At 36.1% G+C, this 17,080-nt stretch overlaps 3 protein-coding genes across 4 annotated transcripts in view; 1 reads left to right on the top strand and 2 right to left on the bottom strand.

Annotated features, from left to right (window-relative positions):
* The first annotated feature begins 1,563 nt into the window (after positions 1-1,563).
* Positions 1,564-8,260, top strand: LOC102598011 (chaperone protein ClpD, chloroplastic). Of its 2 annotated transcripts, none has more exons than XM_006341382.2 (12): positions 1,564-2,552; positions 3,160-3,317; positions 3,393-3,622; positions 3,766-3,874; positions 3,948-4,078; positions 4,588-4,689; positions 4,769-5,050; positions 5,160-5,263; positions 5,384-5,678; positions 6,910-7,143; positions 7,261-7,497; positions 7,672-8,260. In XM_006341382.2, the coding sequence occupies exons 1-12, from the start codon at positions 1,867-1,869 to the stop codon at positions 7,996-7,998; spliced, it is 2,895 nt and encodes a 964-aa protein (XP_006341444.1). In that variant the 5' UTR covers positions 1,564-1,866; the 3' UTR covers positions 7,999-8,260. The 2 variants fall into 2 exon arrangements, with proteins under 2 accessions (XP_006341444.1, XP_006341443.1); XM_006341381.2 differs by having other exon boundaries at positions 1,565-2,552; positions 3,390-3,622.
* A 256-nt stretch (positions 8,261-8,516) lies between these two features.
* Positions 8,517-12,358, bottom strand: LOC102597690 (U2 small nuclear ribonucleoprotein A'-like). Its single transcript, NM_001288010.1, is given in 8 exon segments — positions 8,517-8,810; positions 9,127-9,300; positions 9,433-9,483; positions 10,346-10,516; positions 11,594-11,799; positions 11,891-12,020; positions 12,096-12,136; positions 12,249-12,358. Coding segments are annotated over 8 exon segments (861 nt in total). The 5' UTR covers positions 12,331-12,358; the 3' UTR covers positions 8,517-8,804.
* A 1,760-nt stretch (positions 12,359-14,118) lies between these two features.
* LOC102597366 (protein FRIGIDA-like) overlaps positions 14,119-17,080 on the bottom strand; it is a 7,942-nt gene continuing 4,980 nt past the window's right edge. The window contains exons 2-3 of the mRNA XM_006341379.2: positions 15,368-15,543; positions 14,119-15,273 (exon numbers count right to left, since the gene is read on the bottom strand). Of these exons, the coding sequence (XP_006341441.1) occupies positions 14,422-15,273; positions 15,368-15,543 (1,028 nt within the window). The 3' untranslated portion in view covers positions 14,119-14,421. The remainder of the gene's footprint in view (positions 15,274-15,367; positions 15,544-17,080) is intronic.

The raw sequence follows: 17,080 nt of genomic DNA, 5'->3' as shown, positions 1-17,080 counted from the left end.
AATAATTAATATGATAGAATGAAATTTAAATAGGAATTTATTTATTATTTCTTTTTGTCATTATAAATAAATAAATTTAAGTAGGAATCAAAACAAACATTTCACTTGAACTAATAATGTAACAATCATTCAAACAAGTTGTTAGTGGTGTGCCACGTCAAACTCAAAATTAACCCTTTTCATTCATGCATCTTGCTTACGTTTTTGTTTGACTTGATCAAGTGAAAAGAAACAACTCTTTTCTTTGGCTCATGGTGGACTAATAATGGGATGACACATAGGATGGAAAGAGTGATCTTTGGGAAAGAGGATTTGACATCAATTACATACGTACCGTATTTATTTTGAAAGAGTATTTTAAGAGTTTAGGTACTTGAACTATTCAATACACCTGTAATGGAAGTTATGCCTAATTTTATCTAAAGTAAACATGTTACTTATCCAAAATAATAAAATTAAGAAACAGAAACTTAGTATTTTAGAAAAGTTTAATTAATTTATAAGAAGTACGTAAACAGGAAAACAATAAACCTTAAAAGATCATTTTTAAAAATGTGTATAGAGAAATAAAAATGGACATATTTTATCCGCAAGCGAAAGCCTCTGGAAGATGGGAATTTCTATTTTTTGATTAGTAAGGAAAGAAGCCATCCTTTCCGTAAGCTTCTTTTTCTCCTGCCTTGTGTCCAAAGAATTGCGTGCTCCTACTGGATTCTATTATTACTTAATTATATCTCCATCCCTATTCACACACACCCCACCCCTGGGGACCTCAGGCTGGATTAGGCATCATAATTGTAGTTTTTAAAAATAATAATATTAATACAAATATTGAGAAGTAAACAACACTCCACTATTCAATAACGAATATAGTCAATATGTTTGTAAGTTAACTCGATCAAAAAAAAGTTATAAGTAAAGTGTGATACATAAATATACTCTTTTAATTTCGTCTTAATTGACATCTTCTTCAAATTTGAATATGTTTAAGTAGAAACTTAAAATTGTGTAGAGTTGAACAAGTAGATATTCACATCTTACATGATAATTCACGTTCTATGCGGTATCCTAGATATGTGTTCGTCAATTTGTTCAATTTTATACAAATTTAAGTGTGTATTTATATCCATCCAAAGTTGGAGGGCATAAATATCAACTGGTTTCAAAGTATATATATTAATATATTAACTTAATTAACAAAAAATGTTATTGATAATATTAAAGTCTAAAATTTACTTAGTATATACGTTTCAATTATTATATATTGTGTGAGTTGTATAGTGTAATATTATTACAAAAATAATACTATTATCATTTTTTTTGTGGGTAATAAGACATAAAAAACATTTTTTTTTATTTCTCACCCGGTGTTCGAAGTTCATGTTGGAGCTTCGATTAAATTCAAATCACGCACTGTAAACTCCTTTCGGGGATGATGTTCTCAACAAAATTTTCCCCATACCCGGTCTCTAAACAGGAAAATACAATTTGTTCTCTTATTTTTTTTCATTTTGGTAGCAGTATAAAAAAAGACAGGTTTTGGCATGTTCAGAGAAAAGTCATTTTTTCTGGGCACAGACTCTTTTGAACACAAATTTAACACATTTTCTCCCCTTTTTTTCCACCAAAAAAACTTGCCTTTAACGTGTTGTCTTCTCCAATCGCCAATTCCAACTTTTCCGCGAAAGAAATTTAACACAATTTTTCTTATATATATAAATTACTATACAGTTCGTAAATCCTTATAAAAAGTACTTCATCTTCCCCTTTTGACTTTCCATTCTTCATCTTTTTTTTTTCTTTTTTTGTGTGTTGATTTTTAGTTGTAATTTATATTTACCTGAAGAATTTTGTGGGTGTTCTTCAATGGAGTTATCGTGTTCTTCTCCACTTTCTGTCAACTCTACTATCAGCTTCAATCGATATGTTTCTGTGTACCCTCATAGGAGATGTCAAAGTGTTCTCTCCCTTTTCCCATATTGTCCTCCTCCTTCTTCTCATGTTGCTACCACAGCTACTGCTTCTGCTGCTTGTAGTACTAGCAGTTCTACTTCGACCCTTTTTGGGATTTCCCTTTCTCATCGACCCAGCAGCTCTGTTTCTCGTAAAATCAAGCGTTCTTTGTATATTGTATCTGGGGTGTTCGAGAGATTTACCGAGAGATCGATTAAAGCTGTGATGTTCTCCCAGAAGGAAGCAAAGGCTTTGGGTAAAGATATGGTGAACACCCAACACCTTTTACTTGGTCTTATCGCGGAGGATCGGAGTCCTGGTGGGTTTCTTGGTTCTCGGATAACTATTGATAAGGCCCGTGAAGCTGTTCGGAGCATATGGCTTGGTGACTCAGAGGACGATACAGCAAAATTGGGTTCTCAGGACTCCGCTTCTGCTACCTCAGCTACTGATGTGGCCTTTTCTTCAAGTACCAAGCGGGTTTTTGAGGCTGCGGTTGAGTATTCAAGGACCATGGGGTATAATTATATTGCTCCTGAGCATATTGCTATTGGTTTGTTTACTGTTGATGATGGCAGCGCTGGTCGTGTGCTCAAGAGGTATTACTTGTAGTCGCTTAAAGAAATCCTTTTTTTTACCATCTAGTAATTTTGTTTTCTGTATATGAACTGTTCGTTTTTTGATTGAGCAAGCAATAGTGGATGAGGAGACTATGTAAGAACAAAAGTAGTATGCTTTTTGATCAGCAAAAACGTCTTGGGATCACGAATAGATTAGCTAATGCTGCTTATTTTGAGATCCAAAATAGCTTCTAAATTTGAGGAACAGAAGGTTGTCTGTGACTGTTTAATAGGAATCAAACAACTTGTAGTTCCATACTAGGAATGGAGTTAGGAGATTCGGTAGAAAATCGTCCTTAACTCATCTATTCTTGCTTGCCATATTTTACATTCTGGATACAATTCCATTTAGTGCTGTTCTGGCTCCCAAGGCATAGAAGATACCAGAGAGTGATAACAATGCATACTGATTTCTTGTGTGTTGTAAAATTTATATTCTACAATGCAATCAGCTTGGTCAATATTCCTCTTTACCTTCCTGATTGAGTGTAATATGCCTTCTGTCTTGCAATATGATTATCTTTCTGTCGTCTTTACACGTAACGCATAAAAGAATTGCATGAAGGGTAGACTGACCTAATTTCAGGTTAGGAGCAAATGTAAATCGTCTGGCAGCTGAGGCAGTTTCCAGGCTTCAAGGAGAACTTGCTAAAGATGGTAGAGACCCAATTTCGTTCAAAAGATCACGTGAGAAATCCTTTCCTGGAAAAATAACTATTGACAGATCTGCTGAGCAAGCAAAAGGTACGGCCAATTTCTCTCACTTCTTGATAGTGTTTGTTTTGGCATACTATCTCAAATGAGGTTTGTTTCCAGCAGAGAAAAATGCTCTGGAGCAATTTTGTGTAGATCTTACTGCCCGTGCAAGTGAGGGCCTTATAGACCCAGTAATTGGTAGGGAGACTGAAGTTCAGAGAATGATCGAGATACTCTGCCGTCGAACCAAAAACAATCCTATTCTGCTTGGTCAAGCTGGAGTTGGGAAAACAGCGATAGCTGAAGGGCTTGCAATAAACATTGCTGAGGGAAATATTCCTGCATTCTTAATGGTGAGCTTTGCAATGAATTCATATTCTGATTTTCCCTTTTTGGGATTCTTTGACCCATTTAGCCATCTAATATGCATCTCCTATATTCTTGTTCCACTAGCTGCTGCATCAACTTAACTAGTGGTTTTCTGCTATGTACACAGAAAAAACGGGTAATGTCTTTAGACATTGGCCTATTGATTTCAGGTGCAAAGGAGAGGGGTGAACTAGAGGCGCGTGTGACTACATTAATTAAGGATGTAAAAGAGTCAGGTGAGCATAGAATGGAAGTAAGATTTGGTTAAATTCTTTGGTCATTGGCTAAGCCTAGTGACATAATTTGCAGGCCATATCATTCTATTCATAGATGAGGTCCACACCCTTGTTGGTGCTGGCACAGTTGGACGGGGAAATAAGGGCTCTGGTCTTGACATTGCTAATTTGCTAAAACCAACACTTGGCCGTGGTGAACTGCAGGTAATTCCTATTCTGGTTCCCTGCATTACTCTATGCAGTTCATTAAGGTGGGTTTCCATTCTTAGACGTAAAAAGTGTAATATACTTGTCAAATAAATTATTGTTTAATCTGTAGATAGGCGAAGAAGGTTCACCATTGATGCATGCATAGTTCCTTCAGCAATGATGAATTAAATTTTTGGGCGTTGGTTGGTGTAACTCAACTGTATTCTTTGAGAATATGGTTTTTTATCCTCTTGTTGTCCCTTGACCTGCTTGTTCTTTAAGGTTCCTATCAAATATAAGTTTCTCTTTCAACATTAAATTTACAAAATAGAGAAAAAGATCCTGCTGAAAAAACACTGGTTATCCTTTTACACTCGTATGTCTTAATATGTGTGTTATACGTCTATGTATGTTGCCCATCTATGCAAATCCTTTGATATTAAGTTGTTTAAATTCAAATGATCATTTGATGTTTAAAATCTGGATTTTATGGACTTTGTGCATAATTTTTTTTCATGTAACAGTGTATTGCATCGACCACCATGGATGAGTTCAGATTGCATATTGAGAAAGACAAGGCCTTTGCCCGAAGGTTCCAGCCCATCTTGATTAATGAACCAAGTCAGGTGAATAATACTCTATGCTATGTATGCTTAAGTGAGTATGTAATGTCCTAACAGATATTCCTCTTCCAAAATTATATAGGCGGATGCTGTCCAGATACTGTTGGGGTTGCGTGAAAAATATGAGTCACATCATAAGTGTAGGTACAGTTTGGAAGCCATAAATGCTGCTGTGGAACTATCATCAAGATATATACCGGATAGGTATCTTCCTGACAAAGCTATTGATCTTATTGATGAGGCTGGTAGTAAATCTCGTATGCAAGCTCACAAAAGAAGAAAGGAACAGCAGATATCTGTACTCTCACAATCACCAAGTGATTATTGGCAGGAAATTAGAGCTGTTCAAACCATGCATGAAGTGGTAACTATACTTAAATGTTACACAATATCTCTAGATTTTGCATGTCGTTAAAAGATTGTACTTCCTTATGTTGTCTAAATACAAGAACCTATGCCCACTCTACTAACAGATCCTGGCTAGCAAGCTGACTGGAAATGATGATGTGTCTCGTTTGGATGATGACAGTGAACTTCATTTGCAGCCAGCTTCGTCTTCTACATCTGATGAACATGAGTACGTATCTGCTTCCATGTCCCACAAAGGGCATTATAATAGAACAAAGATTGTCAGAACTCAGAAGTCATAAATTTAAATCAGAAGTAAATTAACTTAAATTCTTTGATCTTATTCTAGACCCCCATTAGTTGGACCTGAGGAAATAGCAGCAGTTGCTTCACTCTGGACAGGCATTCCCCTTAAGCAGCTTACTGTTGATGAAAGAATGCTTCTGGTTGGTCTTGATGAGCAGCTTAAGAAAAGGGTTGTTGGTCAGGATGAGGCTGTTACATCTATTTGTCGGGCTGTTAAGAGATCCAGAACTGGCCTCAAGCACCCAAATAGACCAATTTCGGCAATGCTCTTCTGTGGTCCTACTGGAGTTGGAAAATCTGAACTGGCTAAAGCTTTGGCAGCATCTTATTTTGGTTCTGTAAGTATTAATAAAATAAATTGTTTCGCATTATTCATCAAAAAGACATGTCTCTAGATTAAACAATTGAGTAGAAATATAAACCTTTATAATTGAAATTGCTTCCCCATAATTTTGGTCATCTAATGTAGAACTATTGATCAGGATTCCTGGCTTCATAATTTGGGCTAAACAAAGTCTACCTTTATTAGTTTGTCTGAATTTGAGAAGAATAATTTAAGATAAGAAATCTGCTTCGATCTTTCATTCTAGATGCCTTAGTTTTCACCAGACAGTTACCAAGTTTTTGCCACTGAAGTTAATTTTGTCCAAAAAGTTGCAATCCAGCCACTTCTGTAGCAATGGATATAGGTAATGATGATAGCAGTAGTGTTCTTTAGGACCTTTTTGATGCTGATGGATTTTCTAGGTTGCTGGTAGTAGTGGTTATTTGGGTAACAAAGTATTAAACTATGATAGTATGATCTGGCGATTGTGTTTTAGCTGGTCCTGGACACAAAGTAATAAAGAAAGAGAGAGGGAAAGGGTGCCGAAGGCCGTGCTGTGTGGCCATTCTAGGTTTCTTTGGCTATTATGTGAAGTGTTGGAGACACCACCAATTAATGTTGTTGGAGTACTTCAAGTTTAGACATACTAGTGGCTCTATTACTGGATTATTTCAAATCTCTTTTTCCATTGCCAGGATCAGATTATTCCTTCAGCCATTTCAATAATGAAATGAAGAATAACATTTTTTATGTATCTGAAAAATTCCTTACATTAACTAGATCCTTGCATCCCCCTCACCGATCCCATAAGAAAGAACCTAAGAAGTCTTTAATCACCTAATCTGTCAAAAAATAAATCAAAATTACTGAACGTGCTCAAGTGTACATGTGCTTTTAATCTTTTCATTACTTTGAATTTGAATCTCTTGGTTCTAGATGGTTTGTGACTTTAGTGCAAAGATTGAATCAAATAAATTCATCCGAAATTGGGGATAAGATTTCATCAAGAAGAATTTCATCATCGAGAATTGTACATCTACTTTTTTTAGTTTATCATCAGATTGCTAGAGTAATATTTGTTTTCTTTTGTTTTGTTCTGTTTTAAGGATCACTTGGTTTTGTGGGTTTTTATTTTTTGATGACCGTGGTTGTTTGGGCTAGCTTTCGTGCACCTCGACTAATTCCACGGGATACTTGGTTTTTTTGGATTCGATGTACTCACTGTATCTTTTGGTGTTGCCCAGGAATCTGCCATGCTAAGATTGGATATGAGTGAATACATGGAGCGGCATACTGTGAGCAAGTTAATTGGATCGCCTCCCGGTTATGTAGGCTATGGAGAAGGAGGGACTCTTACTGAAGCTATCCGAAGAAAGCCCTTCACTGTAGTGCTGCTAGATGAGATTGAAAAGGCTCATCCCGACATATTCAATATTCTCCTTCAGTTGTTTGAAGATGGTCACCTAACAGACTCTCAGGTTTGATTTTAAATATTCGATGAGATAGATTGTAAAACTTGTCTCAAATACATTTAACTGAAGAATTTATTTATCCTTGGATCTTGGCATTGCTAATTATGGAACTTGATTCAACAGGGAAGAAGAGTGTCATTTAAGAACGCCTTGATAGTTATGACTTCTAATGTGGGTTCAACAGCCATTGTAAAGGGTAGACAGAATACTATCGGCTTCTTGCTTGCTGACGATGAGTCAGCTGCCTCCTATGCTGGTATGAAAGCAATAGTGATGGAGGAGCTCAAAACATACTTCCGTCCAGAGTTACTGAATAGGATAGATGAAGTAGTGGTATTCCGTCCACTAGAGAAGCCTCAGGTTCGTATAATATACCTCTGCATCTTGTAACCTATTTGATGACCTCTAGTTTGATTCAAGAAGTTGCATTGATCTGAGAACTGAAATGGACCATAGGGTGATCTTTTATTCTGGCACAAATCTTGAGAAAGCAATTGGCTACTGTGAGTAACTGCTTTGTATTTTTTGTTTCAGATGCTCGAGATACTGAACCTGATGTTGCAGGAGGTAAGAGCTAGGCTTGTTTCATTAGGAATAAGTTTGGAGGTATCAGAAGCAGTAATGGACCTAATATGCCAACAAGGATTTGATAGAAACTATGGTGCACGCCCTCTGAGGAGGGCTGTTACTCAAATGGTTGAAGATCTCCTGTGTGAATCTGTACTTTCTGGGGATTTCAAGCCTGGTGATGTTGCTATGATCCATTTAGATGAATCTGGAAATCCTGTTGTCATTAACCAGTCAAGCCAGAGTATCCAATTGTCTGATACGAACGGAAATCCAGTTGTCACCAACAGGTGAAGCCAGCGTATCCATTTATCTGATACATCTATACTGTAATGTAGGTAATAACAACACGATATAGCTCACTGTATATGAGTAATTTTTTGTATAGTTTTAGATATAGTCCATTCATACATGTAAAGACATGCCACAGAATTCTTTCAACAATGTATAAACTCTTATGATCCTTGTATAATATTGATGATCATGTATTTAACCTACACAATCTATTCTACTAAAAGATAGAGAAGCTAACCATAGTGCACCTTATTTTGTCAAATCTATTTTATGAAGATATACATTTGTTAATAATGTGAAATTGTGAACATGAAGCTTCAACCAAGATGGCTTTGGTTGTCGATATTCTATCTATTAAGTTGCGGACATCACCAACTTTCACAGAATGACAATAAATGCCAAGCCTTTGTTTTTGGGGTGTTCCTGATGTTTGAAGCTATGATTTGATAAATTTAGCAGATATGTATAGACTTTCATTCAGTTCATTAGATGTAAGAGAATAAATAAAAAGACAAGGCTTACCAAACTTCTTTTTTTGTTTAATACAACTTTTGACACACTAATTCAGCTTGTCACCTGATGCTTTCAAGCTACGATTTGCTAAACTTGGCAGCTACTTAGTCTTTTAGAATCAAAATGCAAGAAAAGGTCTTAGTACACAGCAGAATACAATGGCTTCAGTTACATCGATTAACTAATCCCCTCACTTCAAAAAGAAGCGCTCCTCATACACGGATAACTGTGCATGACTGAATGTACTGGCTTTTGAATGTCTTAACTCAATTACACATGATAACCCAGGGTGACTACTCCTGAAAAAGAGAAGCAGGAAGAGGAAATCAGGTGACAAGACAATACAATGCAGTTTTCTGAAATACAGTGCGAGTCAAAAGGGCAATATACAATTAGACAAGTCTACTATAGCAATTAGGAACGGTTCTCATAACCCTGGCACAGTGCTCCAAATTTTAAGCATGCAACAGTTATGTAACTATGTTATAACCCCAATGATATTCTTCTTCTTGTAAGCTAATGCAAATATAAACCCAGCAAACTTAAACAAGAGGAAGTACAACATAAGAGAAGAGAAGACAGAGTCATTAAATTTTTATTTATAGTAATTTGTACCTGCTCCATATCTGTAGGACCATCAGGTTTCTGTTCAGGTACATTTTCCTCCGTCTTGTTAGCTTTATCATCGCTATCTGTTACCATCTTGTCTTCTTTGGCATCTTCTTTTTTAGCAGTAACATCATGATCACCAATATTTAAATCTGCAGGAAGCTGGCCCGACTTCAATGCCTGCACAATTTTACACATCATCATAAGTAACACAAAACATGCCAGAAAAAGAAAGGGAATCTGAGCAAGGTCTTCATAAGGGGGAAAATGACAAAAACACTAATTTCAGTAAATCAAAACTTTATGCATCACCTGTTCAAGTCTAGCCACCTCCTCAAGAGTCTGGGAATTCACAATGGCAGCCTGCACATACAAAAAAAATACAATTAAGTCAACCAGCAAAAGGAAAAGACTGTTCTATTCATTTCTGGAGTGGTCTCTTTTACACAAATCCGTGACAGGAGAGGCGTTCAGCATGCTTCAATTTACCAGGTACAATTCCATAATTAGACCAAATTTACCATTAATGAGAAAAGATTAGTGCATTAAGCCCAATACGTATAAGCTCCTTCTAGCCTCTCTTTGGCAACGGTTCATTGACATAAGCAAGAAATTCAGTGGACATAGGGTGCTCCTATTAGCATAAAAAGTTACCTATTTGACTCTGACCGACAAGTCACTCCAAGAAATGTCTAAGAGTCTGATGACTTTTCTTTAAAAAAATGAAATATGTAGCCTCCATCCACAGAAGATACTGTGCTTCTATGATACAATATGTAGCTTTTCTTAATAATTGTTCTGCTCTATATAACCTATCATGAAGATAGCTTTTGTTAACCAGTGTCTTCTAAAAAAATATTTCATTTTATGTTTGGTTGTGTTGCTGAAACTAGTTGATTTGTAAGCTTTAGAAGGGCAGAAAATTGTTTCATAGATCTGAACAAGTGTTATTTTTTTTTGGCGGCGGCGGTGGTGATTGTCACTTGCAGCTGAAGGCTAGCCAAAAACACAAAACAGAAACATAAAGCAGATATTGAGTAGTTGACTTCTTGTGCAGAGACAGTGAATAGGTTGGTCCTATCCATATTTCATACGACGAACAGCCCTCATCATATAGACACGTATCCAAACAATCTGTTCCACCATCCTAATTCTTAGAAAGCATCCGAGAAGAGGAAGAAAGAACGGGTAAAAAGAAACAGTAACTGATAACTGAGTATTGTACCTTAATTGCTATTATTTGCTCAGGTGTTGGAGCAACTGGCTTAGATGCTTGAGCTTCCTTTGGTTCCTCAGCAGGCACCGCAACCTCAACAGGTACAGTCTTCACTGATTCCTTTTTGACCTGCTCTTCAGCTTCTTGTGATGCAAATAATTTGCTTGCTTCCAATCTCTCCTATAGCAACAAAGTTAGATGTGACAGCTCAATATGCAGCAGTTTAAAGTACAAAAGCAAGGTTTGATTACCACACTTTAAGACAAACTTAAAGAACATGCCCTAGAAATTCTAGCATGAAGATAGAAACACCTAGTAACTATAGAACATCAGTGAATGAAGAGATGAGCAAGCATAGATTTTTGCTGGAGAAAATAGTTGTATGTTTATATAGAGAAGTTAAAGAGTGTATATTAGTAACATTATACATGTCGACATTGTGTGTCAAATCCCAGAATATCTCAAAAAAAGAACACTTAATCATTGGCAATCTCATAAAGCAAACAACAACAGATTAAATTCAAGACAAGCAAGCAAGACTGTTCTAACGATACATTTAAGTTTTGTAAAGAAATGGATCTTGGACCTAACTCAACCCCAAAAGCTAGCTCAAGAGGTGAGGATTGTCCAAGACTATATACCAATTTTGCCTACCACCACCGATGTGGGACTTAACAAGTTCTAGTAATAGTCATTGTACTTACATCTATATGTGGAGAGCTAGTCATGTCCTCTGCTTTAAGATAAATTACAAGCTTTTTAAAATGATAAATTTCATATTAAAAAGGCCAAATACATAGACAGCACTATTCAAGGAGACCTGCAATATTTTTCATTTAGGCACAACTTATCTTGAGGTTTGACCTGTTCAAGGAGGTAATGTCTATCATCTCCATTTCCATTTAAAATTCTAGCAAACAGATTTACAAGGTCTGTCATTCATCTATGTATGCAACTACTTCAGACAACATACCGAACACCTCCAACTTAATTGACGGAGCCTTTGCAAACAAAGAAGAAAAGGCTAGTAACCTTCTTCAAGATTGGGAACCCATTCAATGTTTCTTTTTTAATTCGACTGCAAGATATGTAATTAATTTTATACAATTTCTTGCATTTTGAGCAAATTCTGGATGGCACCTAGTTCAATCCAAATAGAAAGACAAAGTTAACTAAAACCACAAGCTGATCTATGAACATATTTGAAGAGTTCCAACATCATTTAATTGAAGAGGTGGAAGGAATGAGCAAACCAACCTTTTGTTTGACTTTCCTGAAATCCAGCAAACGCAAGGACTTCAACTTGTGAATGACATAAAGGCGATAATTTGGTCTCTTTGTGATATTGTTCTCAAGAAGACTAAGAAACTTCAGCTTTGGGAGAGACGCAAGCGGGTCAATTTCAACCAAATTCGTAAGTCTGTTGCTAGTAATAATCAAAGTATGCAATTTTGGCAGAAACTCTGCAACATCACGAAAAAAAAAAACACGAACAAATGTCTCGTTAATAGACGTATGATTAAAGTGCAATACTTCAACTGTCTAATATCTCACCTCCAATGTTAGGGTTGATACGCGTAATTCTATTGTTGTTCATTAGTAAAGTTCCAAGTCGATTCAGATATGGAAAATTCTCCAGTTTAACAATCTCATTATCAGATAAATCAATCGTGTCAAACTGATCCTGTAACCAAAATATAAAGCTTCAGAAACTACTTCCGGAAAACTAAAGTTGATTTTTTTTATAAAAAAAACTGACCTCGGTTGCACCTAAATTCTCAATGACCGGAATCTTATTACCTATGCATAATAACATAGTAAAATGAAACATTAAGCTTCTCCATTCAAGAGTTTTGTATAGAACGATGTATTGAAGTTGAAAAAAAGCAAAGATTAGGGTTGAAGAAAAAACCTCGAAGATCTAACTCGCGTTCGCGAATGGCATTGAAGAAGTGAGGGCTTTTCCAAATCAGGTCCGCCGTTAACCTCACCATTTTTGTGTCACTTCTTCACTTTTGCAGCTCTTAGTAGCCGATACAAGAAAAACCCCAAAGTGCATAAAGGTTTATGAAAGCCCGGTTCTGTATACCGGAGAAAAACTAGAGTACGTTTACGATATTGCCCTTGGTCGGGCTGCGTCTCGTTTGGCACTCTATTTTAATTCTCTCTATTTCCGAAAAACTGCAAAAACTCAATTAAATAGTGGATTACTATATTTTATACTCCCTTTATTATATATTAACTGAATTTTTAGTGTTTTTTCTATTGCTCAAAATAATTGAATTGTTCAAAGTTTAAAATAGGGATGTTTGCATCTTTTTCCATATTTTTCCTTGGGAAAAAGGACAAATATATCTCTCGAACTATCGCAAATGGTTAGCAAATACCCTTCGTCATACTTTTGGGACATTGGTGCCCCTGCCGTCCAAAAATTAGAGCATATATACCCATTTATACTAACGGACATACACGTGTTACAATCTTATTCACCGATCCGACATTTATTAAATATCGGACCGATGGATAAGATTGTGTCACATGTCCCTATTTTGTCTTCCGTTAGAGTGAAGGGCATATATGCTCTAGTTTTTGGACGGCAGGGGCACCAATGTCCCAAAAGTATAACGGAGGGTATCTGCATACCATTTATGATAGTTCGGGGGTATATTTGTCCATTTTCCCTTTATCCTTTCATTTATTAAAGTTTTATATTTAATAAGGAGATAAATTAAACTACTTCCTATGTCCAACAATAGTAGTCCACTATTGACTTTGCACACTTTTTAAGAAATTATAAATAGAAGGGTAATTGTACTAATATCACCCTTTGAATATAATAAATACAAAATCTTGAAAAATGTAATTGAAAATTGATTATAATTAACGATAAGAGTAAATTAGGAACTCAGTGTTAAATTATTCATTAATTTCATAAAGTGGACAAATATTGTTAGACAATTCAAAATAGTATAGTGGACAACTATTGTTGGACAAAGGAAGTACTTACAAAGTTATATTTATGATTTCACAAAGAACATAGTGAAAAATATGATTTAAATTATGTTTTTGAATGTTTTTCTTAATAGGTGTATGTTGCCTCACAAATTTAGTTAATAAATTTGGAATAGAGAAAGTACATCAATTTGTTCCAACGTCACTTTTCATTACCTTACCCCTACTTCAAAAGATATAGAAAGATTGTTATCTTACCCCTACTTTGAGAGAGATAGAAAGACAATTTTCGATAAATATTTCACTCAATAAAAATACAATCAAAGCAAATATTAAGAAAATAAAAAAATTAACTAATATAAAATAGTGCAATAAAGTACAAGAGATATAGTAAGTAACAAGTACAAGTGATAGTAGATAATAACAGAATTGCGAAGACAAAAAACTACATAACAATACAACAACCTACTTATAAAGGAAAATAAGCAATACAATACTCTACACTACACTATCTATTAACCTTCTACCCTAGTCAATGTCCTCCGAAACTTCACTTTCTTCCACGGACATGTAAAAACTGATTTTAGCTTTAGTACTCAGAACTAACAACGTCACACTCTTAATTAAAATCCATTTCTCACATTTAACTTGCTAGAAGTTCTTATAATCCTTTTATGCCAAACAGAATACCCCTAAAATGATCAACAGAATGAGGTTCTCCAAGTAAATTATTTTACAGCAAGTACAGCATCACTCATGAAAACATTAATATCAAGCACACCCATCAACTCTTCTATTTTTCATCTAATTACTTTGCAAATGAGTCGGTCTTTAATAGGAATAACGAGTCGAAGCTTTTACCTTCTGGATTGAAGCAAATAGAGAATAAAAGGGGAAAAGGACAGAACGAGAGAAAATAAATACGAAGCAGGTTTAAGTCATTTTGTCTCGGAGAGATTTTAATTTAAGTCTTCCCAGACAAATGAAATTTTGCTAGGTAGAGTTTAGACTTCACTATCTAAGCTTCAAAAATATCCCAGAGTTTCACAGTAACTAAACATTTCAGCGCCCGCGTCTCGAGAGACTTCTTTAGAGAAATCACTTCAAGACTGGCTATACTACAGAAAGGGAGATTAAGGTTGAAGGTAATGCCTACCCAAGGCAAAACTATCTGGTCCAGTGTACAAGTAGGACGAATGATGAGCAGAGGCAGCAGGTGGAACAACATCAACTGCTCGCAAGCCACTGCTCCTGTAGAGTTCACTTGTTGCAACAGTATCACCAAACTGATAGGGGTTAGATGCAGAGCTTCGGCCAGCAACATCAGTGGGTATGGCGTTTGGCAATCCCCTAGAGCCTTCCAAGTATGGTGGTGGTCTATAAGCATCACCAGGTTTGGTGTTTGGTAACCCTGTAGAACCGGCCAAGTACGGTGGTGGCCTATAAGCATCACCAGTTTTGGTGTTTGGCAACCTTATAGAACCTGCCAAGTACGATGATGACCCATAAGCATAGCTGTGGGAGGCCAGTCTGTCGTACACAGCTACATCACCACGCAGTCCATATAACTGACCAGTATGATGACTTCCTATTTGTGTGGGTGTATTATCCATTAAAGTCCTTCCATGACCTCCAGGTCCATGCAATACTGATGGGGACAAACCAAACATGTGGCCAGCAGTTCCACCTTCTAACAAGATTGTGTTGCTATCGATATGATTAACAACTCTTTCCTGTTGTAGCTGTGGATTTGGTAAATGTGATTGTTTCGCCTCTTTGTTGCTGATCATTCCAGATGACTCAGTTTCATCATTTTTTCTCTTTTGTACCATCTTCCTCTCACCTACTTCAATTTCTTTCTCCAAGCCCATTATTTGCTCATTGATTTTCCACCCCGGAAGAAGTTTTGAAAGATCAATACTATGGCGTCTTGAACATTTGATGACAGATCTAAGAGCAGCCAAGTGCTTCTTTTTTGCTTCATGCTGTACAAAAAAAAATGCACAGTTAACTTCAGGATATCAGCAGAGAAATCAAGGCAGGAGAGCTATCAGTATTGGAATAAAACTCAATAATTACCACAGCAGCAAGTGAGCCTTGCCACTTTCCCTTCATCTTCTTCAGTGGCTCTTTAGATTCTCGTAAAAATGTTGTCACAAGTTTCTGAGAGTTAAATCTGTCCTCAATTCCAAAAGTATAGGCAATATCAACTGCCTCAATTTCCATCTTCTGATTCACCATCTCCTCTATTATTTCTGTCAGACATGCATAAACCAGTGTTAAGCAGGCAGACAAGGTCAACTGTAATATTTTGGGGCAGATATAAGGTATGAAAAACTACAAGATGAATCATATTAAGATATAATCACATAATAAGCTACATCTCTGAAACCACAAACAACGGAAACAAATAATCAGAAGTTGGATTGTAACTTCCAAGCAGAAGAGGGTGTAGTCCCACATAGTGAGGATATCTTTAGATGGTTTGGAGTTTATTGGGTTATACCAAGAATCGTTAAAGAGTTGATGCTCAATTGGATGAGTGGAGCTAGGAGAAGAAGGCATAAGGCTTGGAATGTTACTTCTCTTGCTTTGATGTGGGTCATTTGGAAATAGAGGAATTGGAGAGCTTTTGAAGGGGTGGAGATGAGCTTCACTCGATTGAGGAGTAGTCTCTGATCCCTTATTTTCTTTTGGAGCACCTATGTAGTTCCTATTTGTAAAGAGGATTAGGTGTCTTTGAAGAGAATCATATTTTTATAGGTTTCTCCTCTTTTTGGTATATCACTTGTATACGGCCAAGTGACCTTGTTATTATCAATGAAACCTTTTAATTGATAAAAAAAATGAGTATGACTAACAACAACCAAGGGAGGACCCATGTAGGCCCTGGTGGGTGCTCGAGCACCCATTACTTCCAATGCGGAACCTGTGAATTTATATAAAAAATGAATAGAGCCACTCAAATAATAAAGTGAGCACCAGAGACACAGAGGCATCAGGTGCTTTGGTTGAAAAGGTATTTGATGAGTCAATTGGATCTCTTTGATAAGAGATCGAAACCTGTATCCTGCAAGGCTTTTAAACAATTTTTCTTTTCCTTCCCTTTTTGCTTCTCTTTTTTTCCTCACATTTATCTGATTCCTTTTCTAACTTTCTTTTTCTTTTCTTGTTTTCATTCCTACTACTAGAATCTACTCCTTCGGTGCATTTTTAATTTTCCAATATTCCAAAAATAGATTTTCACTTTTACTTATTAGTTTTAATATTTTATGAGAAAGACAATTAATTTTTTCTTCTTTTTACCCTCAACATTGATTACTTATTCCTCAAATTATTTGCAAGGACCTAAACCAATACATAAATTAATTGCTATGGGAAAATACTCATACTTAATCATCATTTCTCAAATATCGCGCAAAATCCAAAGTGGACAAGTAAAAGTGAACGGATGGAGTACCATCTTAAGCACTTAACGACTTATGTGGTAATTTTTCCTTTTAATGTAATATAGTTTACAACAACAAACCCAATGTAATTTCATAGGTGGGGCCTGGGGAGGGTAGAGTGACCTTACCTACATTGAGAAGGTAGAGAGGCGTAACATAGTTCAACGTCATTTTTTGAAAAAAAAAACATTTCTTTATTATCTTTGTAGATAAATCAATTTATACAATTTATGTTCAATTTAATTGTATTGGCTGTTATGTTTTATTTATATCTCTCCTGTCACTTAGATTTGTTGTTCTTGAGCTGAGGGTCTCCCGGAAACAGCCTCTCTACCTCCACGAG

Source organism: Solanum tuberosum, unplaced genomic scaffold (assembly GCF_000226075.1).
Source record: "Solanum tuberosum cultivar DM 1-3 516 R44 unplaced genomic scaffold, SolTub_3.0 scf00026, whole genome shotgun sequence".
Lineage (NCBI taxonomy): Eukaryota > Viridiplantae > Streptophyta > Magnoliopsida > Solanales > Solanaceae > Solanum > Solanum tuberosum.
Note: the sequence above shows the minus strand (reverse complement) of the source record. Positions and strands in the feature narration are given on the sequence as shown.